This window comes from Hemitrygon akajei, chromosome 13 (assembly GCF_048418815.1).
Source record: "Hemitrygon akajei chromosome 13, sHemAka1.3, whole genome shotgun sequence".
NCBI classification, from domain to species: domain Eukaryota; kingdom Metazoa; phylum Chordata; class Chondrichthyes; order Myliobatiformes; family Dasyatidae; genus Hemitrygon; species Hemitrygon akajei.
The window spans coordinates 95,460-122,556 of NC_133136.1; the positions used below are offsets into that span (position 1 = coordinate 95,460).

At 42.8% G+C, this 27,097-nt stretch overlaps 1 protein-coding gene across 1 annotated transcript in view; it reads right to left on the reverse strand.

The window, feature by feature from the left end:
* Positions 1-988: 988 nt before the first annotated feature.
* Positions 989-27,097, reverse strand: part of LOC140737576 (diacylglycerol kinase theta) — a 332,765-nt gene continuing 306,656 nt past the window's right edge. The window contains exons 22-23 of the mRNA XM_073064008.1: positions 12,334-12,486; positions 989-4,927 (exon numbers count right to left, since the gene is read on the reverse strand). Coding sequence (XP_072920109.1) covers positions 4,826-4,927; positions 12,334-12,486 — 255 coding nt within the window. The 3' untranslated portion in view covers positions 989-4,825. The remainder of the gene's footprint in view (positions 4,928-12,333; positions 12,487-27,097) is intronic.

Here is a 27,097-nt window from a genome sequence, read left to right on the forward strand (position 1 = left end):
TCGTCCACTCCCCTTCTCCTTTATCCCGTCTGTCCACTCCCCTCTCCTTTATCCCGTGGTCCACTCCCTTCTCCTTTATCCCGTGGTCCACTCCCCTCTCCTTTATCCCGTGGTCCACTCCCCTCTCCTTTATCCTGTGGTCCACTCTCCTTCTCCTTTATCCCGTGGTCCACTCCCCTCTCCTTTATCCCGTGGTCTACTCCCCTTCTCCTTTATCCCGTGGTCCACCCTCCTACCTCCAGCCGCTTCCCTTTTCCACTTACCACCTACCAGCTTCAAACTTAATTTCCTCCTCCCACACCCACCTTCTGTCAGAGATTCCCAAACTTATTTTTAATGTCATGGCCTCCTACCATTAACCAAGGGGTCAATGGACCCCAGGTTGGGAACCTCAGTCTAGCTTGTCCTTCTCCTCCCACACCCCCACCTTCTTATTCTGGCATCTTCCCCCTTCCTTTCCAGTTATGATGAAGGGTTTGGCCCAAAATGTCAACTGTTAATTCATTTCCATTCCTGCTGCCAACATTCTGTGCACATTGCTCTGCAGGATCTCTTGTGATTAATCTTTATCTTTAACCAGGTCAATATGGTGCATTAGCTTTGAACCACCTGAATACAAGGGCACCTGAATGAACATCAACTATCCAGTTAAAAATATGCTGCTATGTGTACATACAACAAATGTCTATGGGCTCACACTTTTTCCAGCTGCATTGTCCTGATCTCCTCACTCACCCCCGGGGTGTTCTGATTTCCTCACTGAGGTGTCTTTCTACCCCCTCACTCACCCTTGAGGTATCCTGATCTCTTCACTCACTCTGAGATGTCCTTCTGCCCCCTTTGTTGTTCCTAACATGGGAAGGCAAAGGTTTTGGCTACATGTGGCGATTGGGTATAATTTGAGAAGTAGACAATAATGTACAAGTCAAAAGTACACTTTGACAATTCAACATGTACATTCATGAACTATTTGTAAAATTATAAACTATTTCATAGGAATGTCTGATTTTATTCTTTCGATAGATTTCTTACTGAACACAGAATTACATTCAGAAGGGATTATACAGTATATAACAGTGCAATTCCTTTACAACATCAACTCATTTCAAAATATACACAGTCGATGCAATTCACATCAAATGATGGGAATTCTAACTGAGCAGTAGATAGTGGAATGATGAGAATCTGAGAGTTTGATCAATATTTACAGTGTAAGATCTAGGTTCTGCAGAACACATCACCTACAGGAAGCACTCCCACATAAAACAAACCTGAAGACTAACAGCACACAAAGCACATTGGAAAAGGACATTAGAGGTAATCAGTATTTGCCATTCAACTGCTCAGTACATTTGAGCATCACCTGCTTGATTTTAACAAAATGATAGCTGAAATAGATTCCAGTAACAGTGTATCCAAACTAAACATTTGCATAAACACTGGCATTTTGATTAAAGAATTGTTGAGTTTTAACATTTTATTATTTGGTGTTTGGACTGTCGAGTATAATTTGTTTCCCATCACATTGATGTGGCAAAAACAGGCACATGAGCAGATCACTACATCTTCGCAAAACACAAAAAAATAATTTCTCACAATTACCTACCAGTTACTGATATTCTAAAGTGACCTTCAGAGGGCAATGGTAACAATCACCCAGTTCAGTGGAGAAACAGATTTTACTGTCAGTTTTCACTGTTTAATGCTGGAAGTTAGTAAAAAAAAATATAAAAGACACTCAATGTTTTAGGCTCAACCAATGTTTTAAGCTTGTCATTTTCTTACTGACTTTGCATGTCATTTATTGGCCTCATCCAGAAAACAAGCAGCACAAACAAGGCACTAACAAAACACCATTGCCTGCTAGAGTCAGCTTTAGTAACTACACCATTGGCCAATAGGATTTTTGTGAAGTTTGTATTTAAACTCAACCATTCTAGGTTATGCAGCCCCACACACTTAATTTAACTAATTAATAAGTGACACTGGCACAGAAGGATAAATCAAAATAATTTTTGTGAGATTATTATATATTGCCCTAGATTAAAACACTGCTTTAATACATTCAGACACCTTGCAGCTTTGGCCAGTAAAAGAGGCAAACATTTTTTTCCTCTCCAGGAAAGGAAGTGTAAATCCTGAAACTCATAAACAGACAATCTGTGACGTACTGTGGTCACAAATCAGTGTGCAGAAATGTATGATATGCTGCTAAAAACACAACCCATTCAATATCCTTGTACTTGCCTCTATGGTTACTAATATATAAATGCAACATAAATATAATTCCAAAGAAACCCAAAACATTAACATATAACAGTCCACAAAACTTTAAGCATCATAATAAAATAGAATTGGTTCTATCAAATCAAAAAGGTACAAATATGCATTTAATTTTGTTTAAAAACTCTTAGCATTATCAAAATAGAACTCTAAAATTTCACCACGTAAACAATTTGGGACCTAGAAAGTTCCCCATCTTCTAATGGCTGCAATTTCCTTTCAGTAAAAGCACCAGCACACAACTAAAACAGAGTTGCATTTCTAAAGGAAAACCATCTTCCCCATTGTCATTATGAAAGATTTGTAAAGCACTTAATAATGTATGCATTTGCCAATTGTATCACCATGCCAGTACCACCCACCAAAGGAACTCAAACACAAAATATGGCTGATGATGAAGGTCTGAGGATTAAAAACCAAAAAATGTTCAAAAATATTGTGGAGCAGAAGGAGAATGAACAATTTAGATCATTTTCTGTTCTATTTCAGCACAGGAGTTTGTTTTAATTAACCTTTTGTTGAATATTTTAGCAATGTCATGGTAAGAGGGAAGAAAATGAAGAGATTAAAACATGCAATAAAAAAATAAACCAATTCCAATGGTATTAGATAACAAGATTCATGTATATCCAATTCAGTTCATGAGAATTAGACAAAATCCTTTCTTCATTACTTTTCCCCACTGGTTGGCAAACAAACAAATTCCTGTGAGAGTGGAATGTGACAATGTATTATTGTAGATGGAATTGTGTTTGGTACTTCACTGCATTAATATTCACTGGAACAACAATGATGTTTGGCTATCACTCCCTGAATAAAACTAATGTAATGAGTGTTAATTATAGCAGAGATGCATGATACCACTACCACGCATTGTAAGCACAAGATGAATTCATGGTCAAAACTTTTCCCTTTTCTCGATGCATACCAGGGGAACCATACTGTGGATCATTGTGAAAACAACTGTGTTCTTCATTCACTGGGTTTCCTTTCTACTAAAAGCTAGGTAGGACACTTTGGCTGCTGTTAGTTCATAATTGTGACTCATGAGTGTTCCCTTTACATATACTCTTTAGACACAGTGTTACCAGCAGGAAAAGTTGTCTTTTATTGCTAATAACAGCTGGAGGTTTCACCACCAAAGACCCTTGCTCAGTAAAGTCAGGTACTCCTCTAGTACAGGGGGTGACGTGAATTTTGGAACAAGTAAGGTTTCAATCTGTCAGTAACAGAAATGGGACATTTTGAACAGGTTATTCTAGTATTTTATACAAGTATCAAATAGTATTCAAAAAGTAGGGAACTGCATCATTTCACTTATATCCCCATGAGGGAGAGTAAACCCCTGAGCTAGCGTAGGACAGAATATCATTTGTCACATGATGTGTGATCATATGATGCGGTCACCCATACTGGCTATAATCACCAAGTGAAACAATCAGATTGATATGCCCTTAAATCATACTGTTTCAAAAGGTTTGGCAAGGATTACTTACAACCGGTGTCCTGAAACAAACCAGTAGGAAAATTTGTAACATTACAATTTACAACATTTTAAAACTAATCTTTTGGAAAACTAATTAGGTGTTTGGAATGATGTTTGAGCTGTTCTGTACCCTCTCAAGAGAGAATATTCAGTTTCACTAAATCTAAAGCAATGTTGTTCTGAACCATTATTCACTCCTTTACTCATTGCTGCATTGAATGGTTATGAGTAGTTCTGTGTTCAATCCATTTTTTGAACAATAACTGCATTACAATAATGTGGTGCTAATCAATGAGTGTGTTACTCTGGCTACATATTAACAATGCATCCCTGAATATCTATCACCCTCAAACATAAATATTATTTCTGTATAAAACTATTTTCTCTCTGCAAACATTTATTTTTCAAAGTTCACTAAAGCATGAATAAGTCTACACCATTAATTAATATTATCAGTTCAAATAACAAAATAATCTGAGGTAAACAAATATTTTAAATGTTCTACCAAAAGAATATGAACATGTACAAGAATCTTGTGATCTCTTAAATGAATTTTGCATAGGTCTGGAATGAAAATTTTAGAAATGATTTGAGTATTTTTCCAAAATAAGGGACAAGTAGGAAGAATTTTGAAAATGTATGTTCTGCTAATTGTTTGACATTGTTTTCCTGGCCATTATGCTGGGGAGGTCAGAAGACATTACAGAAAAATCATTGTGAAGAGCTGTTCATGTTAAGTTCTAACAGTGCAGAGCATGTTCCTGAAGGGGCAAAGATTGAAGCATTTCCTTTCCATACATAGAAGTGATTACTGCAATAATTACTCTACCCTTCAGCTTAGTGAACAAGGAACATCAATCATTTACTTGATAATTCAGTGTTTCTGGGCTACTGGCTGGAGACATCAGACAATCACAGCAAATTTCCAATAGAAATTAGCAAATAAATCTCAAGATTATTACAATGCAAACTGCTCCAAACTTTACATCACTCAGCAATTAAATCCTGATTTCTATCTCCAAATGTTGAAATGAGCTGGTAAAGTGTTTTTATTTTTCAGTTGCCCACCTCAGGGGGAGGAAAACTCTCTGCTCTTGAATCTTTGAAACCCCCAGCTTGCTTCCTCTGTTTTTGTTTACATCGTTTCAACATATGAACCTGGGGAAAAAAGAATCACAATTTGTGTAAAACAGAATTTCCTTCAGAGCAAACAGACCGCCAGGTATGTTAGCAACTTTTAAGAGACTTTATGTATGGATATGAATATGTTGGGAATGGAGGGACACGGAATTATCTGCAGGACCTGCCAAAGGCTTTCAGCCCAAAGCATCGACAGTACTTTTTTTTCCAAGGATGCTGCCTGGCCTGCTAAGTTCCTCCAGCATTTTGTGTGTGTTGCTCGGATTCCCAGCATCTGCAGATAATCTCTTGTTTGTAGTTGACAGAATAGATGGTTTTGTTGTTGTTTGCAGATGATATAAAGATTGCTAGTGTTGAGGAAACAGGCTGCAGGAGGACTTAGATTAGGAGAATGGGCAAGAAAGTGGCAAATGCAATATAATGTTGGAAAATGCATGGTCATGTACTTTGGTGGTAGAAATAAATTTGCAGACTATTTTCTAAATAGGGAGAAAATCCAAAAATCTGAGATACAAAGGGACTTGGGAGTCCTTGTTCAGAACACCCTGAAGGTTAACTTGCAGGTTGAGTTGGTGGTGAGGAAGGCAAATGTCATGTTAGCAATCATTTCAAGAGGAATTGATACACATTCTTCACACGACAACAAAACTGACACTTCACCGTAATCAAATTTGATCAGCAACAACTACAATTGGAGAGTGAGGGTCAATCTAAATGGATCCATAAGACATAGGAGTAGAATTAGGCCATTCAGTCCATCGAGTCTGCTCCACCATTTGATCATGGCTTATCCCGGATCCCATTCAACCCTTTACACCTGCCCTCTAACCATATCCCTTAATGCCCTGACCAATCGGGTATCTATCAACTTCTGCTTTAAATATACCCATGGAATTGGCTTCAACTGCAGTCTGTGGCAGAGCATTCCACAGATTCACCAGGTCTAGAATTACAAGAGCAGGGATGTAATGCTGAGGCTTTATGAGGCACTGGTGAGGCCTCACCTTGAGTATTGTGAACAGTTCCGGGCCCCTCATCTTAGAAAAGATGCGCTGGCATTGGAGAGGGCCCAGAGGAGGTTCACAAGGATGATTCCAGGAACGAAAGGGTTATCATATGAGGAATGTTTGATGGCTCTGGGTCTGTACTTGCTAGAATTTAGAAGGTTGGGAGGGGGGGGGATCTCATCAAAACCTTTTGAACGTTGAAATGCCGAGACAGAGTAGATGTGGACAAGATGTTTTCCATGGTGGGGGAATCTAGGACAAGAAGGCACTGCTTCAGGGTACAGGGGCGTCCATTTAAATCAGAGATACGGAGAAATTTCTTTAGCCAGAGGGTGGTGAATTTGTGGAATTTGTTGCCACGTGCAGCTGTGGAGGTCAGATCATTGGGTGTATTTAAGGCAGGGATTGATGGGTTCTTCAATGGACATGGCACTAAAGGTTACGTGGAGAAGGCCGGGAACTGGGGTTGAGGAGGAGATAGAAAAAAAGATTAGCCATGATTGAATGGTGGAGCCAACTGGCCTAATTCTACTCATAGGTCTTTTGGCTCCCTAACCTTGCCTACCTTACATGCACCATCATAGGATCACAAGCTTCCTACCTCTCACTACCGCCCTTGGTAAAGACCAACAACCTTGTAAGATGTTGCAAGCAGCTGGCCTGCATTGTAACAGATTACTCAATGTTGGCTTATACTCAGGATCAAACTGTAGGGTAGCCTAATGCTCCTGCAGCTCGAGGGAGAGAGGGAGGGAAGAGGGGGAGAGAGGGGGAGGGGAGAGAGAGAGTGAGAGTGAGAGAGGGAGAGGGAGAGGGAGAGGGAGAGGGAGAGGGAGAGGGAGAGGGAGAGGGAGAGGGAGAGGGAGAGGGAGAGAGAGAGAGAGAGAGAGAGAGAGAGAGAGAGAGAGAGAGAGAGAGAGAGAGAGAGAGAATATGAATGAATGTGCATGTCTGTGTGTGTATGTTTCCTCTGGGTGTTCCTGTTTTCTCCCACATTCCAAAGCTGTATCGGTTAGTAGGCGAATAGGTTATTGTAAATTGTCCGGTGGTTCGGCTGGGGTTAAATGCAGAGTTGCTGGTGGTGCGGCTCATTCAGCTGGAAGGGCCTGTTCCGTGCTGCATCTTGAAATCAAGAAATCTACATCAGTGACAGAAAATGGAGGGACCACTCAATAGGTCAGGCTGCATTTGTGCAAAGAGGGAGATTTGACATTTGAGGAACAATGTAAGAGTAAAAGGACTGCAAGGGACAAATTGGTCCTCTGGAAGCTAGAATGGTAATCCATGTGTGGAGCCAAAACAGATGAGGAAGATCTTAAATGCATTCTTTACACCTGTATTTACTCAGGGATGGCGTCTATAGAAGTGAGGCATTGCAGCATCAACTTCATGGACTCTGTACAGATTACAGACGAGGGGGTTGCTATCCTGAGACGAATCAGGATGGATAAATCCCCAGGGCTTGACAAGGAATTCCCTTGGACTTTATGGGAGACAAGTGCATAAATTACCATGTCTCTTAGTGACAAGAGACCGTACCAGAGGATTGGAGGACAAGCCAATCTTGTGTACTGGGAAATTTATTGGAAGGTATTCTAAGGGATCGAATATATAAGTATTTGGTTAGACATGGACTTACTGAGGATAGTTTGCATAACTTTGTGTGTGGCAGATCATGTCTACCCAAACTTTTGAGTTTTTCGAGGAAGTTACCAGGAAAGCGAATGAAGGCAAGGCAATTATGTCTATGTGGATTTTAGTAAGGCATTTGACAAGGTCCCACATGGGAGGCTGGTCAAGAAGGTTCAATACTCAGCATTTAGAATGAGATAGTAAATTGGATTAGACATTGGCTTTCTGGGAGAAGCCAGAGAGTGGTAGTAGAGGGTTGCCTCTCTAAATTGGCAACCTGTGACTAGTGGTGTGCCACAGGGATCAGTACTGGGTCCTTTGTTTGGAATCTATATCATTGTCTGGATGATAATGTGGTTAAATGCATCAGCAAATTTGCAAATGACATCAAGATTGGGGTGTAGTGGACAGTGAGGAGGCTATCATGGCTTGCAGAGGGATCTGCATCAGCTGGGAAAATGGGCTAAAAAAATGGCAGATGGAATTTAATGCAGACAAGTGTGAGATTTTGCACTTGGTAGGACCAACCAGGGTAGGTCTTACACAGTGAACGGTAGGGCACTGAGGAGTGTGGTAGAACAAATGGACCTGGGAATACAGGTCCATAATTTGTTGAAAGTGGCATCACATGTAGATAGGTTCATAAATAAAGCTTGTGGAACACTGGCCTTCATAAATCAATGTATTGAGTACAGAAAATGGGATGTTATGTTGAAGTTGTATAATAGTTATATAACTGAAAGAGTGCGGAGAAAATTTACAAGGATGTAGCCAGGTCTAGAGGACCTGAGTTATGAGGAAAGACTGAATAGGTTAGGACTGTATTCTTTAGAATATAGAAAACTGAGGAGATTTGATAGAGGTATACAAAATTATGAGGGGTATAGATAAGGAAAATATAAACAGACATTTTCCACTGAGGTTGAGTGGGATGACAATCAGAGGTCATAGGTAAATGGTGAAAGGTGAGAAGTTTAAAGGGAACATGAAGGGAAACTTTTCACTCAGAGGGTTGTGGGAGTGTGGAATGAGCTGCCAGCAAAAATGGTGCAAGAAGATCGATTTTAACGTTTAAAATAAGTTTGGATAGGTACATGGATAGTAGGTATTTGGAAGGCTATGGTCCCTGTGCAGGTCGATGGGAGTAGGCAGTTCAAACAGTTTCCAGCAAGGATGAAGGGACTGCTTCTCTCTGACTCCTTAACAAAAAATGACTGGAGAGCTCGGAAGGTCAGGCTGTGTATAGAAATATAGAAAACCTACAGCACAAAATAGGCCTTTTGGCTCACAATGTCGTGCCAAACATGTACTTACTTTAGAAATTACCTAGGGTTACCCATAGCCCTCTATTTTTCTAACCTCCATGTACCTATCCAGGAGTCTTTTAAAAGACCCTATTGTATCCACCTCCACCACTGTTGCTGGCAGCCGATTCCACGCACTCAACACTCTCAAAACTTACCCCTGACATCTCCTCTGTACCTACTTCAAAACACCTTAAAACTGTGCCCTCTCGTGCCAGCCATTTCAGCCCTGGGAAAAAGCCTCTGACTATCCACATGATCAATGCCTCTCATCATCTTATACACCTCTATCAGGTCACCTCTCATCCTCTGTCACTCCAAGGAGAAAAGGTCGCATTCATTCCAATCTATTCTCACAAGGCATGCTCTCCAATCCAGGCATCATCCTTGAAAATCTCCTCTACACCCTTTCTATAGGTTCCACATCCTTCCTGTGGTGAGGTGACCAGAACTGAGCACAGTACTCCAAGTGGGGTCTGACCAGGGTCCTATATAGTTGTAACATTACCTCTTGGCTCTTGAACTCAATCCCTTGGTTGATGAAGGCCAATGCACCATATGTCTTCTTAACCAGAGTCAACCTGCGCAGCAGTTTCGAATGTCCTATGGACTCGGACCCCAAGATCCCTCTGATCCTCCACACTGCCAAGAGTCTTACCATTAATACTATATCCTGCCATCATATTTGACCTACCAAAATGAACCACCTCACACTTATCTGGGTTGAACTCCATCTGTCACTTCTCAGCCCAGTTTTTCATCCTATAGATGTCCTGCTGTAACCACTAACAGCCTTCCACATTATCCACAACATCCCAAAACTTTGCGTTATCAGCAAATTTGATAACCCATCCCTCACTTCCTCATCCAGATCATTTATAAAAATCACGAAGACAAGGGTCCCAGAACAGACCCCTGAGGCACACCATTGGTCACCGGCCTCCATGCAGAATATGACCCATCTACAACCACTCTTTGCCTTCTGTGGGCAAGCCAATTCTGGATCCACAAAGCAAGGTCCTCTTGGATCCCATGCCTCCTTACTTTCTCAGTAAGCTTTGTATGGGGTTCCTTATCATATGCCTTGCTAAATTCCATATACACTACATCTACAGTTCTACCTTCAGCAATCTGTTTACTCACATCCTCAAAAAATTCAATCAGGCTCGAAAGGTACGACCTGCCTTTCACAAAGCCATGTTGACTATTCCTGATCATATTATGCCTCTCCAAATGTTCATAAATCCTGCCTCTCAGGATCTTCTCCATCAACCTACCAACCACTGAAGTAAGATTCATTAGTCTATAATTTCCTGGGCAATCTCTACTCCCTTTCTTGAATAAAGGAACAACATCCGCAACCCTACATTCCTCCGGAACCTCTCCCATCCCCATTGATGATGCAAAGATCATCACCAGAGGCTCAGCAATCTCCTCCCTCACCTCCCACAGTAGCCTGAGGTACATCTCATCCAGTCCGGAGTCTTACCCAACTTGATGCTTTCCAAAAGCTCCAGCACATCCTCTTTCTTAATGTCGATATGCTCAAGCTTTTCAATCAGCTGTAAGTCATCCGGATAATCACCAAGATCTTTTTCCATAGTGAATACTGAAGCAAAGTATTCATTAAGTACCTGTGCTATCTCCTCCGGTTACATACACACTTATCCACCGTCACACTTGTTTGGTCCTATTCTCTCACATCTTAACCTCTTGCTCTTCACATATTTATAGAATGCCCTGGGGTTTTCCTTAATCCTGCTCATGGTTCCTGTACCCTACCATCCTTCCCCTGTCTCACTGGAATGTACCTGTGCAGAATTCCATGCAAATATCCCGAATATCTGCCACATTTCTGCCGTACATTTCCCTAAAAACATCTGTTCCCAATTTATGCTTATAGTTCTTGCCTGATAGTTTCATATTTCCCCTTACTCTTATTAAACACTTTCCTAACTTCTCTGTTCCCATCCCTCTCCAATGTTATGGTAAATCAGATAGAATTGTGATCACTATCATTAAAATGCTCTCTCACTGAGAGATCTGACACCTGACCAGGTTCATTTCCCAATACCAGATCAAGTACAGCCTCTCCTCTTGTAGGCTTATCTACATACTGTATCAAGGATCCTTCCTAACAAACTCCACCACATCTAAACCCCTTGCTCTAGGGAGATGCCAATCAATATTTGGGAAATTAAAATCTCCCACCATGACAACCCTGTTATTATTACACCTTTCCAGAATCTGTCTCCCTATCTGCTCCTCGATGTCCCTGTTACTATTGGGTGGTCTATAAAAAAAACCTAGTAGAGTTATTGACCCCTTCCTATTTATAACCTCCACCCAGAGACTCAGCAGACAATCCCTCCATGACTTCCTCCTTTTCTGCAGCCGTGACACTCTCTCTGATCAGCAGTGTCATGCCCCCACTTCTTTTGCCTCCCTTCCTGTCCTTTCTGAAACATCTAAAGCCTGGCACTCTAAGTAACCATTCCTGCTCCTGAGCCATCCAAGTCTCTGTAATGGCCACATCACAGCTCCAAGTACTGATCCACACTCTAAGCTTGTCCACTTTGTTCATGATGGTTCTTGTCAACTATCAGTCTGAGCACATCCCTTCTCTATCACCTGTCTATCTTCCCTCTCACATTGTCTCCAAGCTTTCTCTATTTGTGAGCCAACTGCCCCTTTGTCCTTCTCTTCAGTTCGGTTCCCACCTCCCAACAAGTCTAGTTTAAACTCTCCCCAGTAGCCTTAGCAAACCTCCCTGCCAGGATATTGGTTTCCCTGGGATTCAAGTGGTATAAGTCAACCTGCCCCAAAAGAGTTTCCAATGATCCAGAAATCTGAATCCCTGTCCCCTGCTCCAATCCCTCAGCCACACATTTATTCTCCACTTCATTCTATTCCTATATTCACTGTCATGTGGCACAGGCAGTAATCCCGAGATTACTACCTTTGAGGTCTTGCTTCCCAACTCCCTGTAGTCTGTTTTCAGGACCTCCTCCCTTTTCCTACCTATGTCGTTGGTACCAATATGTACCACGACCTCTGGCTGTTCTCCCTCCCACTGCAGGATATCTTGGATGTGATCTGAAACTTCCTGGACCCTGGTACCTGGGAGGCAAACTTACATCCGTGCTTCTTTCCTGTGTCCACAGAATTGCCTGTCTGTCCCCCTAACTATAGAGTCTCCTATCACTACTGCTTTCCTCTTCCTTTCCCTACCCTTCTGAGCCACAGGGCCAGACTCTGTGCCAGAGGCACGGCCACTGTTGCTTCCCCCGGGTAGGCCGCTCCCTCCCCCCAACAGTATCAAACAGGAGTACTTATTGTTAAGGGGGACAGCCACAAGGGTACTCTCCAGTACCTGACTCTTGCCCTTCCCTCTCCTGACTGTGACCCATATATGTGTCCCGAGGTATCTGCGGAAAGACAGAGAGTCGACATTTGAGACCAATGCCTTGCCCATGCCTACCTTAGGCCCCACAGCAGAGATGATGATGTGCCCTGGGGACTGAATCCAGGGCTCTCCGTCCACTTGCACGGGAATAGATTTGAGCAGGGTCACACGGAAATAGGTGCCCTGAGCAATCCGGATTCCAGACCGCAGGCCACTTTGAACCTGTCCCTGAGGAGGAGAATTTGCAGTGTTTACATATCAGTTATACACACACCAGACAGAACATCCAGTCTTCTGACTTCATCAGCAACACATACAAATCTTTGCAACTTCTGGAATTACGGATCTTGCTACTTTTCAGTTAACTTCCCCGTGGATACACCCGAGCCTGGCTGTGAAAGGAAGAAAACTGGATGTGGCACTAGCAACACCATCATGTAAAAATCCAGAGCTACACAAACACCAACAGAAGCTCGAAAGACAATAAGACATTGGAGCCGAGTTAGGTTATTCAGCCCATCGATTATGCTCCCCCATTCCATCATGGCTGATCCCGGCTCCTACACACCCTGTACACTTGTCTTCTTGCCATATCCTATGATGCCCTGACCAATTAGGAAACTATCAACGTCGGCTTTAAACATACCCATGGACTTGGCCAGTCTGTGGCAGTGTTCCACAGGCTAAAAAAAGTCCTCAGCTCTGTTCTAAAAGGTTGCCCCTCAGTTTGAGGCTGTGCCCTCTAGCTCTGGATACCCCCATCATAAGAAACATCCTCTCCACATCCACCTTGTCTGGTCCTTTCAACATTTGGTAGATTTCAATGAGATCCCACGTCATTCTTCTAAATTCCGATGAGTACAGGCCCAAAGCTGCCAAAAGCTCCTTGTATATTAACCCCTTCATTCCTGGAATCATCCTCGTGAACCTCCTTTGGACTCTCTCCAATGATAACACATCTTTTCTGAGATATGGGGCCCCACCTTGTTGACAATATTCCAAGTGGAGCCTGACTAGTGTCTTATAAAGGGTCAGCATTATCTCCTTGCTTTTATATTCTATTCTCCATGAATTAAATGTCAACATTACATTTGCCTTATTTACCACAGTCTCAACCTGTGAATTAATCTTCTGGAAGTCTTGCACGAATATTCCTAAGTCTCTCTGCACCTCTAATGTTTGAACCTTCTCCCCATTTAGATACTAGTCCGCACTATCATTCCTTTTACCAAAATGCATGATCATATATTTCCCAACACTGTATTCCATCTGCCACATTTTTGCCCGTTCTTCCAATTTGTCTAAGTCCTGCTGCAATCACATTGATTCCTCAGCACTACCTACCCTTTCACCGATCTTCACATCATCCACAAACTTTGCCACAAAGCCATCAATTCCAATATCTAAATAACTGACAAACAATGCTAAACCCTGAGGAACACCACTAGTCACTGGCAGCCAAAACTTATCCCTGGTAGAGGAAAGATACTAAGAAGATGGCCTACACCTGGGGACAACTTGAAAGACTGGTCAATGACAGAGGACTTTGGTGAGCTGATGTCGGTAGCCTGTGCCACAGTAGGGGTGATGGGCTTAAAAGAAATACTGTTTAAACTTCCTGTCTTTTCTCATTGGAATGTAAGATGTAGGATGTGGAAACTATAGAAAGAGTGCAGAGGAGATTTACAAGGATGTTGCCTGGATTGGGGAGCATTCCTTATGAGAACAGGTTGAGTGAACTTGACCTTTACTCCTTGGAGCAATAGAGGATGGGAGGTGACCTGATAGAAGTGTACAAGATGATGAGAAGCATTGATAGACAGAGGCTTTTTCCCAGGACTGAGGATGAGAGGTTTTAAAGTGCTTGGAAGTAGGTACAGAGGAGATGTCAGGGGTAAGTTTTCTTACGCAGATAGTGGTGAGTGCGTGGAATGAGCTGCTGATAACAGTGGTGAAGGCAGATACGATAGGGTATTTTAAGAGACTCCTGGAGAGGTACATGGAGCTCAGAAGAATACAGGGCTATGGGTAACCCTAGGTAATTTCTAAAGTAAGTACATGTGGAGCCAAAGGACCTGTATTGTGCTATAGGTTTTCTATGTTTCTGGGCTTTAAATATATAAACTTTCAAGCCAACCTTCATTCAATCTCACTCAATTCAAAGAATCAGATAAAACTGTTTAGCATCTGTGAGTAATGAGCAAAGTTCTGACCAGGTCAGATTACTACATTAATGGGGTTGTATTATAGACCACCCAATAGTCAGCGAGAATTGGAGGAGTAAATCTGCAGACATATAGCAGACAACTGCAGTAAACATAAACTTGTGACATTAGGGGATTTTAATTTTCAACATAAAGCTTGCAGAGAGATTTAGGCCAGTTAGAAGAGTGGGCTGAAAGATGGCAGATGGAGTTTAATGCTGATAAGTGTGAGGTGCTACATTTTGGTAGGACTAATCCAAATAGGACATACATGGTAAATGGTAGGGCATTGAAGAATGCAGTAGAACAGAGTGATCTAGGAATAATGGTGCATAGTTCCCTGAAGGTGGAATCACGTGTGGATAGGGTGGTGAAGAAAGCTTTTGGTATGCTGGCCTTTATAAATCAGAGCATTGAGTATAGGAGTTGGGATGTAATGTTAAAATTGTACAAGGCATTGGTAAGGCTGAATTTGGAGTACTGTGTACAGTTCTGGTCACCAAATTATAGGAAAGATGTCAACAAAATAGAGAGAGTACAGAGGAGATTTACTACAATGTTACCTGGGTTTCAGCACCTAAGTTACAGAGAAAGGTTGAATAAGTTAGGTCTTTATTCTTTGGAGCGTAGGAGGTTGAGGGGGGACTTTGATAGAGGTATTTAAAATTATGAGGGGGATAGATAGAGTTGACGTGGATAGGCTTTTTCCATTGAGAGTAGGGGAGATTCAAACAAGAGGACATGAGTTGAGAGTTAGGGGGCAAAAGTTTAGGGGTAACACGAGGGGAATTTCTTTACTCAGAGTGGTAGCTGTATGGAATGAGCTTCCAGTAGAAGTGGCAGAGCCAGGTTTTCTATTGTCCCTTAAAAAATAAACTGGATAGGTATATGGATAGGAAAGGAATGGAGGGTTATGGGCCAAGTGTAGGTCGGTGGGATTAGGTGAGAGTAAGCGTTCGGCATGGTCTAGAAGGGCCAAGATGGCCTGTTTCCGTGCTGTAATTGTTACATGATTATATTGATTGAGACTCCCACACTGTTAGAAGTCTGGACAGGTTAGAGTTTGTAAAATGTGTTCAGGAAAGTTTTCTATATCAATATATAGAGGTACCAACTAAAAAGGATGCAATATTCGATCTCCTATTAGGAAACGAGTTAGGGCAGGTGACGGAAGTGTGTGTAGGGATACACTTTGTTCCAGTGATCATAACACCATTAGTTTCAACTTGATCATGGATAAAGATAGATCTGGTCCTCGGGTTGAGGTTCTAAACTGGAAAAAGGCCGAATTTGAAGATCTAAAAAGCGTGGACTGAGACAGGTTGTTCTCTGACAAGGATGTCATTGGTAAGTGGGAGGCCTTCAAAGGAGAAATTTTGAGAGTGCAGAGTTTGTATATTCCTGTCAGGATTAAAGGCAAAGTGAATAAGAATATGGAACCACGGTTCTCTAGGGATATTGGAACTCTGATAAAGAAGAATAGAGGGATGTATGACATGTATAGGAAACAGGGAGCAAATAAGGTGCTTGAGGAGTATAAAAAGTGCAAAAAATACTTAAGAAAGAAATCAGGAGGGCTAAAAGAAGACATGAGTTTGCTTTGGCAGTCGAGGTGAAGGATAATCCTAAGAGCTTCTACAGGTATATTAAGAGCAAAAGGATAGAATAGACAATAGACAATAGGTGCAGAAGTAGACCATTCGACCCTTCGAGCCTGCACTGCCATTCTGAGATCATGGCTGATCATCTACTATCAATACCCGGTTCCTGCCTTATCCCCATATCCCTTGATTCCCCTATCCATAAGATACCTATCTAGCTCCTTCTTGAAAGCATCCAGAGAAATGGCCTCCACTGCCTTCCGAGGCAGTGCATTCCAGACCTCCACAACTCTCTGGGAGAAGAAGTTTTTCCTTAACTCTGTCCTAAATGACCTACCCCTTATTCTCAAACCATGCCCTCTGGTACCGGACTCTCCCAGCATCTGGAACATATTTCCTGCCTCTATCTTGTCCAATCCCTTAATAATCTTATATGTTGCAATCAGATCCCCTCTCAATCTCCTTAATTCCAGCGTGTACAAGCTCAGTCTCTCTAACCTCTCTGCGTAAGACAGTCTGGACATCCCAGGAATTAACCTCGTGAATCTACGCTGCACTTCCTCTACAGCCAGGATGTCCTTCCTTAACCCTGGAGACCAAAACTGTACACAATACTCCAGGTGTGGTCTCACCAGGGCCCTGTACAAATGCAAAAGAATTTCCTTGCTCTTGTACTCAATTCCCTTTGTAATAAAGGCCAACATTCCATTAGCCTTCTTCACTGCCTGCTGCACTTGCTCATTCACCTTCAGTGACTGATGAACAAGTACTCCTAGATCTCTTTGTATTTCTCCCTTACCTAACTCTACACCGTTCAGATAATAATCTGCCTTCCTGTTCTTTCTCCCAAAGTGGATAACCTCACACTTATTCACATTAAACGTCATCTGCCAAGTATCTGCCCACTCACTCAGCCTATCCAAGTCACCCTGAATTCTCCTAACATCCTCATCACATGTCACACTGCCACCCAGCTTAGTATCATCAGCAAACTTGCTGATGTTATTCTCAATGCCTTCATCTAAATCGTTTATGTAAATCGTAAACAGCTGTGGTCCCAATACCGAGCCCTGTGGCACCCCACTAGTCACCACCTGCCATTCCGAGAAACACTCATTCACCGCTACCCTTTGCTTTCTATCTGCCAACCAGTTTTCTATCCATGTCAATATCTTCCCCCCAATGCCATGAGCTCTGATTTTACCCACCAATCTCCTATGTGGGACCTTATCAAATGCCTTCTGAAAATCGAGGTACACTACATCCACTGGATCTCCCTTGTCTAACTTCCTGGTTACATCCTCGAAAAACTCCAATAGATTAATCGAGCATGACTTGCCCTTTGTAAATCCATTCTGGCTCGGCCCAATCCTATCACTGCTATCTAGATATGCCACTATTTCATCTTTAATAATGGACTCTAGCATCTTCCTCACTACTGATGTTAGGCTGACAGGACGATAGTTCTGTTTTCTCCCTCCCTCCTTTCTTAAAAAGTGGGATAACATTAGCCATTCTCCAATCCTCAGGAACTGATCCTGAATCTAAGGAACACTGGAAAATGATTACCAATGCATCCACAATTTCCAGGGCCACCTCCTTTAGTACCCTAGGATGCAGACCATCTGGACCTGGGGATTTGTCAGCCTTCAGTCCCATCAGTCTACTCATCACTGTTTCCTTCCTAATGTCAATCTGTTTCATTTCCTCTGTTATCCTATGTCCTTGGCCCATCCATACATCTGGGAGATTGCTTGTGTCTTCCCTAGTGAAGACAGATCTAAAGTACTTATTAAATTCTTCTGCCATTTCTCTGTTTCCCATAACAATTTCACCCAATTCATTCTTCAAGGGCCCAACATTGTTCTTAACTATCTTCTTTCTCTTCACATACCTAAAAAAGCTTTTGATATTCTCCTTTATATTCCTGGCTCGCTTGAGTTCGTACCTCATTTTTTCTCCCCGTATTGCCTTTTCAGTTAAGTTCTGTTGTTCCTTAAAAATTTCCAAATCATCTGTCCTCCCACTCACCTTAGCTCTGTCATACTTCCTTTTTTTTAATGCTATGCAATCTTTGTCAACCACTGTGGCCCCTTTCCCCCCTTTGAATCCTTCCTTCTCTGGGGGATGAACTGATTTTGCACCTTGTACATTATTCCCAAGAATACCTGCCATTGCTGTTCCACTGTCTTTTCTGCTAGGATATCCGTCCAGTTAACTTTGGCCATAGAATAGAATAATACAGCACATTACAGGCCCTTCGGCCCACAATGTTGTGCTGACCCTCAAACCCTGCCTCCCATATAATCCCCCACCTTAAATTCCTCAATATACCTGTCTAGTAGCCTCTTAAACTTCACTAGTGTATCTGCCTCCACCACTGACTCAGGCAGTGCATTCCATGCACCAACCACTCTGAGTGAAAAACCTTCCGCTAATATCCCCCTTGAACTTCCCTCCCCTTACCTTAAAGCCATGTCCTCTTGTTCTGAGCAGTGGTGCCCTGGGGAAGAGGCGCTGGCTGTCCACTCTGTCTATTCCTCTTAATATCTTGTACACCTCTTTCATGTCTCCTTTCATCCTCCTTCTCTCCAAAGAGTAAAGCCCTAGCTCCCTTAATCTCTGATCATAATCCATACTCTCTAAACCAGGTAAGGGATAACATTGGTCCTCTTGGTCGGCTATGTATGGAACCAAAAGAAATGGGTTCTTTGTGTTTATATTTACTAAGGAAACTGGCATGGAGTCAATGGAAATAAGGCAAACAAGTAGTGAGGTCATGGAACCTATATAGATTGAAGAGGAGGAGGTGCTTGCTATCTTGAGGCAAATCAGAATAGATAAATCCTCAGGAGCTGACAGAGCATTCCCTCAGACCTTGAAGGAGACTAGTGTTGAAATTGCAGGGGCCCTGGCAGATATATTTAAAATGTCTGTATCTACAGGTGAGGTGCCGGAGGATTGCAGGATAGCTCATGTTGTTCCGTTGTTTAAAAAAGCCTCTAAAAGCAATCCAGGAAATTATAGGCCAGTAAGTTTGACGTTGGTAGTAGGTAAATTATTGGAAGGAGTACTAAGAGATAGGATCTACAAGTATTTAGATAGACAGGGACTTATTAGGGAGAGTCAACGTGGCTTTGTGCATGGTAGATCATGTTTAACAAATCTATTAAAGTTTTTCGAGGAGGTTTTAGGAAAGTGGATGAAGGGAAGGCAGTGGATGTTGTCTACATGGACTTCAGTAAGGCTCTTGACAAGGTCCCACATGGGAGGTTAGTTAGGAAGATTCAGTCACTAGGTATACATGGTGAGGTAGTAAATTGGATTAGACATTGGCTCAAAGGGAGAAGTCAGACAGTGGTAGTGGAGGACTGCTTCTCTGAGTGGAGGCCTGTGACTAGTGGTGTGCCACAGGGATCAGTGCTGGGTCCATTGTTATTTGTCATCTATATCAATGATCTGGATGATAATGTGGTAAATTGGTTAAGAAAATTTGCTGATGATACAAAGATTGGAGGTGTAGTGGACAGTGAGGAAGGTTTTCAAAGCTTGCAGAGGGATTTGGACCAGCTGGAAAAATGGGCTGAAAAATGGCAGATGGAGTTTAATACAGACAAGTGTGCAGTATTGCACTTTGCAAGGTCAAACCAGGGTAGAACATACAAGGTAAATGGTAGGGCACTGAGGAGTGCAGTAGAACAGAGGGATCTGGGAATACAGATATAAAATTCCCTAAAAGTGGCGTCACAGGTAGATAGGGTCATAAAGAGAGCTTTTGGTACATTGGCCTTTATAAATCAAAGTATTGAGTATAAGAGTTGGAATGTTATGGTGATGTTGTATAAAGCATTGGTGAGGCCGAATTTGGAGTATTGTGTGCAGTTTTGGACACCAAATTACAGGAAGGATATTAATAAGGTTGAAAGAGTGCAGAGAGGGTTTACAAGGATGTTGCCGGGACTTGAGAAACTGAGTTACAGAGAAAGGTTGAATAGGTTAGGACTTTATCCCCTGGAGCGTAGAAGAATGAGGGCTGATTTGATAGAGGTACATAAAATTATGATGGGTATATCATTTAAATCGAAGCAAGAGGCGGAGAGGGAAAAAGTAAAAGAAGCTCTGTGAGAAGCTGTTTTTTTTTTTAACTGATCGAGGCAAAGAGGCTAGACTGCGCAAGCGCTTGAAAATCGGCCTCTGAGATCAGAGGTGGAATTTTAAAAAGTGAGCAGAGGCTGAGTACGAGCTTCACTCCAGGTGAGGCAAGGCCGGGTAAGCTCCTTTAATTAATCTAATTAGCTTTGGAGTAGGTAATGGAGGCAGCAGTTAGGGCAGTTGAGTGCTCTGTTTGCAGTATGTGGGAAGTCAGGGCGAGCGCAGCTGTCCCTGATGACTACACCTGCAAAAGGTGCATCCAGCTGCAGCTCCTGACAAACCGTGTTAGGGAACTGGAGCTGGAGCTCGATGAACTTCGGATCATTCGGGAGGCAGAGGCAGAAATAGAGAGGAGTTTTAGGCAGATAGCCACCCCTAGGAGTCAGGAGACAGGTTGTTGGGTGACTGTCAGGAGAGGTAAGGGGAATAGACAGGAAGAGCAGAGCACCCCTGTGGCAGTTCCCATCAACAATAAGTATACTGATTTGGATACTGTTGGTGAGATGACCTACCAGGGACAAGTTGCAGTGGTTGCGTCTCTGGCACCGAGACTGGACCCTCAGCTCAGAAGGGAAGGAGGGAAAAGAGGAGAGCAGTAGTGATAGGGGATTCAATAGTTAGGGAGACAGATAGGAGGTTCTGTGGAAGAGATCAAGAATCCCGGATGGTCTGTTGCCTCCCTGGTGCCAGGGTCCGCAATATCTCAGATCGAGTTCTCAGTATTCTTAAGAGGGAGGGTGAGCAGCCAGATGTCATGGTCCATGTAGGGACCAATGACATGGGTAGGAAGAGTGAGGAGGTCCTGAAAGGTGAGTTTAGGGAGTTAGGTGCCAAGTTAAAGGACAGGACCTCCAGAATAACAATCTCAGGATTGCTACCAGTGCCACGTGCAGGTGGGTTTAGAAATAGTAAGATAGTGCAGATCAACACGTGGCTGAAGACATGGTGCAGGAGGGTGGGCTTCAGATTTATAGATAATTGGGCAGTTTTCCAGGGAAGGTGGGACCTGCTCCGGTGGGACGGTTTACATCTGAACTGGAGGGGGACAAATGTTCTTGCAGGTAGGTTTGCTAGAGAGGCTTCAGTGGATTTAAACTAGATACAAGGCGGGAGGGGAACCAGAGTGCAGGAACAGATGTATGGGAGAAGAAAGAAAAAGAAGATAGTAAAGTTCTTTGTACTATTAGAGATAAACAGAGAGGAAGAGGTGGAGAATTTCTTAAAATGCATTTATTTTACTGCTAGGAGCATTGTAAGAAAGGTGGATGAGCTTAGAGCATGGATTGATACTTGGAAATATGATGTTGTAGCTATTAGTGAAACATGGTTGCAGGAGGGGTGTGATTGGCAACTAAATATTCCTGGATTTCGTTGCTTCAGGTGTGATAGAATCGGAGGAGCAAGAGGGGGAGATGTTGCGTTGCTTGTCAGAGAAAATATTACAGCGGTGCTCTGGCAGGATAGATTAGAGGGCTCGTCTAGGGGAGATGTATTTGGGTGGAATTGAGGAATGGGAAAGGTGTAGTAACACCTATAGGTGTGTATTATAGACAACCTAATGGGGAGCGAGGATTGGAGGAGCAAATTTACAAGGAGATAGCAGATATTTGTAGTAAGCACAGGGTTGTGATTGTGGGAGATTTTAATTTTCCACACATAGACTGGGAAGCCCATACTGTAAAAAGGATTGATGGTTTGGAGTTTGTAAAATGTGTGCAGGATAGTTTTTTGCAGCAATACATAGAGGTACTGACTAGAGAAGGGGTTGTGTTGGATCTTCTGTTAGGGACTGAAATAGGTCAGGTGACGGAGGTATGTGCTGGGGAGCACTTTGGGTCCAATGATCACAATGCCATTAGTTTCAATATAATTATGGAGAAGGATAGGACTGGACCCAGGGTTGAGATTTTTGATTGGAGAAAGGCTAACTTTGAGGAGAACAGAGTGATCTAGGAATAATGGTGCATAGTTCCCTGAAGGTGGAATCTCGTGTGGATAGGGTGGTAAAGAAAGCTTTTGGTATGCTGGCCTTTATAAATCAGAGCATTGAGTATAGGAGTTGGGATGTAATGTTAAAATTGTACAAGGCATTGGTAAGGCCTAATTTGGAGTATTGTGGACAGTTCTGGTCACTGAATTATAGGAAAGATGTCAACAAAATAGAGAGAGCACAGAGAAGATTTACTAGAACGTTACCTGGGTTTCAGCACCTAAGTTACAGGGAGAGGTTGAACAAATTAGGTCTTTATTCTTTGGAGTGTAGAAGGTTGAGGAGGGACTTGATAGAGGTATTTAAAATTATGAGGGGGATAGATAGAGTTGACGTGGATAGGCTTTTTCCATTGAGAGTACAGGAGATTCCAACAAGAGGACATGAGTTGACAGTTAGGGGGCAAAAGTTTAAGGGTAACAAAAGGGGGAATTTCTTTACTCAGAGAGTGGTAGCTGTGTGGAACGATCTTCCAGTAGAAGTGGTAGAGGCAGGTTCGGTATTGTCATTTAAAGTAAAATTGGATAGGTATATGGACAGGAAAGGAATGGAGGGTTATGAGCTGAGTGCAGGTAGGTGGGACTATGTGAGAGTAAGCGTTCCGCACGGACTAGAAGGGCCGAGATGGCCTGTTTCCATGCTGTAATTGTTATATGGTTATATGGTATAGAGTGAATGCAAGCAGGCTTTTTCCACTGAGGCTCGGGGATAAAAAAAACAGAAGACATGGGTTAAGGGTGAAGGGGGAGGAAATTTAAAGGGAACATGGGGGGGGAGGGGGGCTTCTTCACACAGAGAGTGGTGGGAGTGTGGAATGAGCTGCCAGATAAAGTGGTAAATGCGGGCTCACTTTTAACATTTAAGAAAAACTTGGACAGGTACATGGATGAGAAGTCTATGGAGGGATATGGTCCAGGGGCAGGTCAGTGGGACTAGGCAGAAAAATGGTTTGGTACAGCCAAGAAGGGCCAAAAGGCCTGTGTCTGAGCTGTAATGTTCTATGGTTCTATGGTACTCCTACAATATTTGGCGTTGTTCTAATATTCCTTTCCATTCTGTGATCTTACAAAAGAAACAAATTCTAACTGGAAAAGAAGTTTGGAAAATGTTGCTCTGTAATTGAAATTCAACTGCTCTTAAGATAGAGTCATAGAAGACTACAGCACAGAAACAGGCCTTTCAGCCCATCTAATTAATGCTGAACTATTATTCTACTGAGTTCCATCAACCTGCAGCTAAACTATAGACTCCATACCCCTCCCATCCATGTACTTATCCATAACTTCTCTTAAATGTTGAAATCAAATGTGCATGCATCACTTGCACTGACAGCTCATTCCACACACTCACCATTGAATGAATATGTTTCCCTTCAGATTCCCATTGAATATTTCATCTTTCATCCTTAAAGATCCAAAAGCTTTCCAACATAAGACATATGAGCAAAGTTAGGCCATTTGGCCCATCGAGTCTGCTCTGCCATTTCATCATGGCTGATCTAATTTTCCTCTTAGCCTCAATCTCCTGCTTTCTCCTCATGCCTTGACTAATCAAGAATCTATAAATCTTTGCCTTAAATTTACATAATGACTTAGCCTCCACAGCTGCCTGAAGCAAAGAATCCCACAGATTCACCACTCTCCTCCTCATCTGCATTCTAAAAGGATGAACCTCCATTCTGAGGCTGTGTCCTCTGGTCTTAAGACTCTCCCACATAGGAAACATCCTCTCCACATCTATTCAATCAAGACCTTTCATCATTTGATAGGTTTCAATGAGGTCAGCAGTCATTCTTCTGAATTCTAGTAAAAACAGGTACTTCATATGAGAAGCCACTCAATCCTGGAATCATTTTTGTGAACCTCCTCTGAACCCTCTTCAGTTTCAGCACATCCTTTCTCAGAAAAGGGGCCACAAAACCACTCTCAATACTCCAAGTGAGACCTCACCAGTGCTTTATATGAAGTCTCAACATTACATCCTTGCTTTTATATTCTAGTCCTCTTGAAATGAATGCTAACATTGCATTTGCCTTCCTCACCACAGACTCAACCTGCAAATTAATCTCCAGGGAATCCTGCACAAGAACGCCCAAGTCCCTTTGCTCCTCATTTTTTTTGTATTTCCTCTCCTTGTGTAACCTCTCTACTTCCCCAAAACTACCTGCCCCTCCATCTACCTTCATATCGTGTGCAAACTTTGCAACAAAGCCATAAATTCCATCATCTAAATCATTGACATATAATGTAAAAAGAATTGGTCCCAACATAGACCCTTGTGGGACACCCCTCGTCACCAACAATCAACCAGAAAAGGCTCTCTTTATTCCCACTCTTTGCCTCATGACAATCAATCACTGCTCTATCCTTGCTGGAATCTTTTCCTGTAATATTGTGGACTCTTTATTTGTTAAACAGCCTCATGCGTGGTACCTTGTCAAAGGCCTTCTGAAAACCCAAGAGCACAGCATCAACCGATTCTCTCTTGCCTCTGCTGCTTGTTACTAAACACAGAAACATAGAAAACCTACAGCACAATACAGGTCCTTCAGCCCACAATGCTGTGCCGAACATGTACTTACGTTAGAAATTACTAGGATTACCCATAGACCACTTTTTCTAGGCTCCATGTACCTATCCAAAAGTCTCTTAAAAGACCCTATCATTTACGCCTCCACCACCGTCATCGGCAGCTCATTCCACGCACTTCCCACTCTCTGAGTAAAAGCTTACCCCTGACATCTCCTCTGTACCTACTTCCTATGCCCTCTCGTGTTAGACATTTCAGCCCTGGAAAAAAGCCTCTGACTACCCACACGATCAATGCCTCTTATCATCTTATACACCTCTATCAGGTCACCTCTCATCCTCCGTCACTCCAAGGAGAAAAGGCCGAGTTCACTAAATCTATTCTCATAAGGCATGCTTCCCAATCCAGGCAACATCCTTGTAAATCTCCTCTGCACCCTTTCTATGGTATCCACATCCTTTCTGTAGTGAGGTGACCAGAAATGAGCACAGTACTCCAAGTGGGGTCTGACCAGGGTCCTATATAGCTGCAACATTATCTCTCGGTTCGAACTCAATCCCACGGTTGATGAAGGCCAATGCACCGTATGCCTTCTTAACCACAGAGTCAACCTGCGCAGCAGTTTTGAGCGTCCTATGAACTTGGACCCCAAGATTCTTCTGATCCTCCACACTGCCAAGAGTCTTACCATTAATACTATATTGTCATCATATCTGACCTACCAAAATGAACCACCTCACACTTATCTGGGTTGAACTCCATCTGCCACTTGTCAGCCCATTTTTGCATCCTATCAATGTCTGGCTGTAACCTCTGACAGCCCTCCACACTATCCACAACATCCCCAACTTTTGTGTCATTAGCAACTTCTTCACTCAGGTCATTTATAAAAATCACGAAGAGTAGGGGTCCCAGAACAGAACCCTAAGGCACAGCACTGGTGACCAACCACTTGGGAGGCTGGTCAAGAAGATTCAGTTGCTTGGCATTCAAGGTGAGGTAGCAAATTGCATTAGATATTGGCTTTGGAGGAGAATCCAGAGAGTGGTTGTAGACGGTTGACTCTTTGACTGGAGGTCTGTAAGAAATGGTGTGCCACAGGGATTGGTGCTGGGTCCTTTGTTGTTTGTTATCTATATCAATGATCTGGATGGTAATATGGTTAACGGGACCAGCAAATTTGCGAATGACACCAAGATTGGGGCGTAATGGAGAGTGAGGAGGCTATCATAGCTTGCAGAGGGATCTGCATCAGCTGGAAAAATGGACTGAAAAATGGCAGATGGAACTTAATGCAGACAAGTTAGGACCAACCAGTGAAAGGTAGGGCACTGAGCAAACAGATCTGGGAATACAGGTACATAATTCATTGAAAGTGGTGTCACAGGTAGATAGGGTTATAAAGAAAGCTTTTAGCACTTTGGCCTTCATAAATCAATGTGTTAAGTACAGAAGATGGGATGTTATGTTGAAGTTGTACAAGATGTTGGGAAAGCCTAATTTGGAGTATTGTGTGCAGTATTGGTCAGCTCCTACAGGAAAGATGTAAACAAGGTTGAAAGAGTACAGAGAAAATTTACAAGGATGTTGCCGGGCCTGGAGAACTTGAGTTATAAGGAAAGATTTAATTGGCTGGGACTGTATTCTTTAGAATGTTGAAGATTGAGAGGAGGAATTCAAAATTATGAGGGGTTAAGAAAGGGTTAAAGCAAGCAGGCTTTATTTTTACTAAGGTTGGGTGGGACTAAAACCAGAGATCATGGGTTAAGGGTGAAAGGTGAGAAAATTAAGAGGAACTTGAGCGGAAAGTCATATTAGGTTTAAGATTGCATTACTGAACATGTGTGACGGCTTCCAAATCCAACTAAAAACTTCACTAAAAATACCTTTTCTGAGGTAAATTATGTTAAATTACTGCCACAAACAGTGAAGTAGTGAGCGATGGTGAGGCGAGTTCCCAGGGTTGAATTGATGCAGGCGGAGTTCTAATGCCCACAAAATTGGCTTGGGTGCGAGCTTGGATCACTCTGGGCACTGTAAGGAGAAGTCGGGGCCCAGGCAGAGGAGATTTGATTTTGATGCTCATACAACTGGCCTGGGAGCAAGGTTGGATCACTCTGGGTACTGAGCTGATCAGAAGAGCTTGAGAGCAGCTTCAGTCTGGGCAATTGCATCTCGTCCTGGAGCATGTCTCTGAAGGGTGTGGACTAGGCCCGGGGCCTTTCTCAGCAGCAGTGCCTGGGTCCTAGTGCAGTGGTCCCCAACCACTGGGCCGCAAAGCATATGCTTCAGGGTCGCAATGAAATGAAACGATACGTGTCAGCTGCACCTTTCCTCATTCCCTGTCACGCCCACTGTTGAAC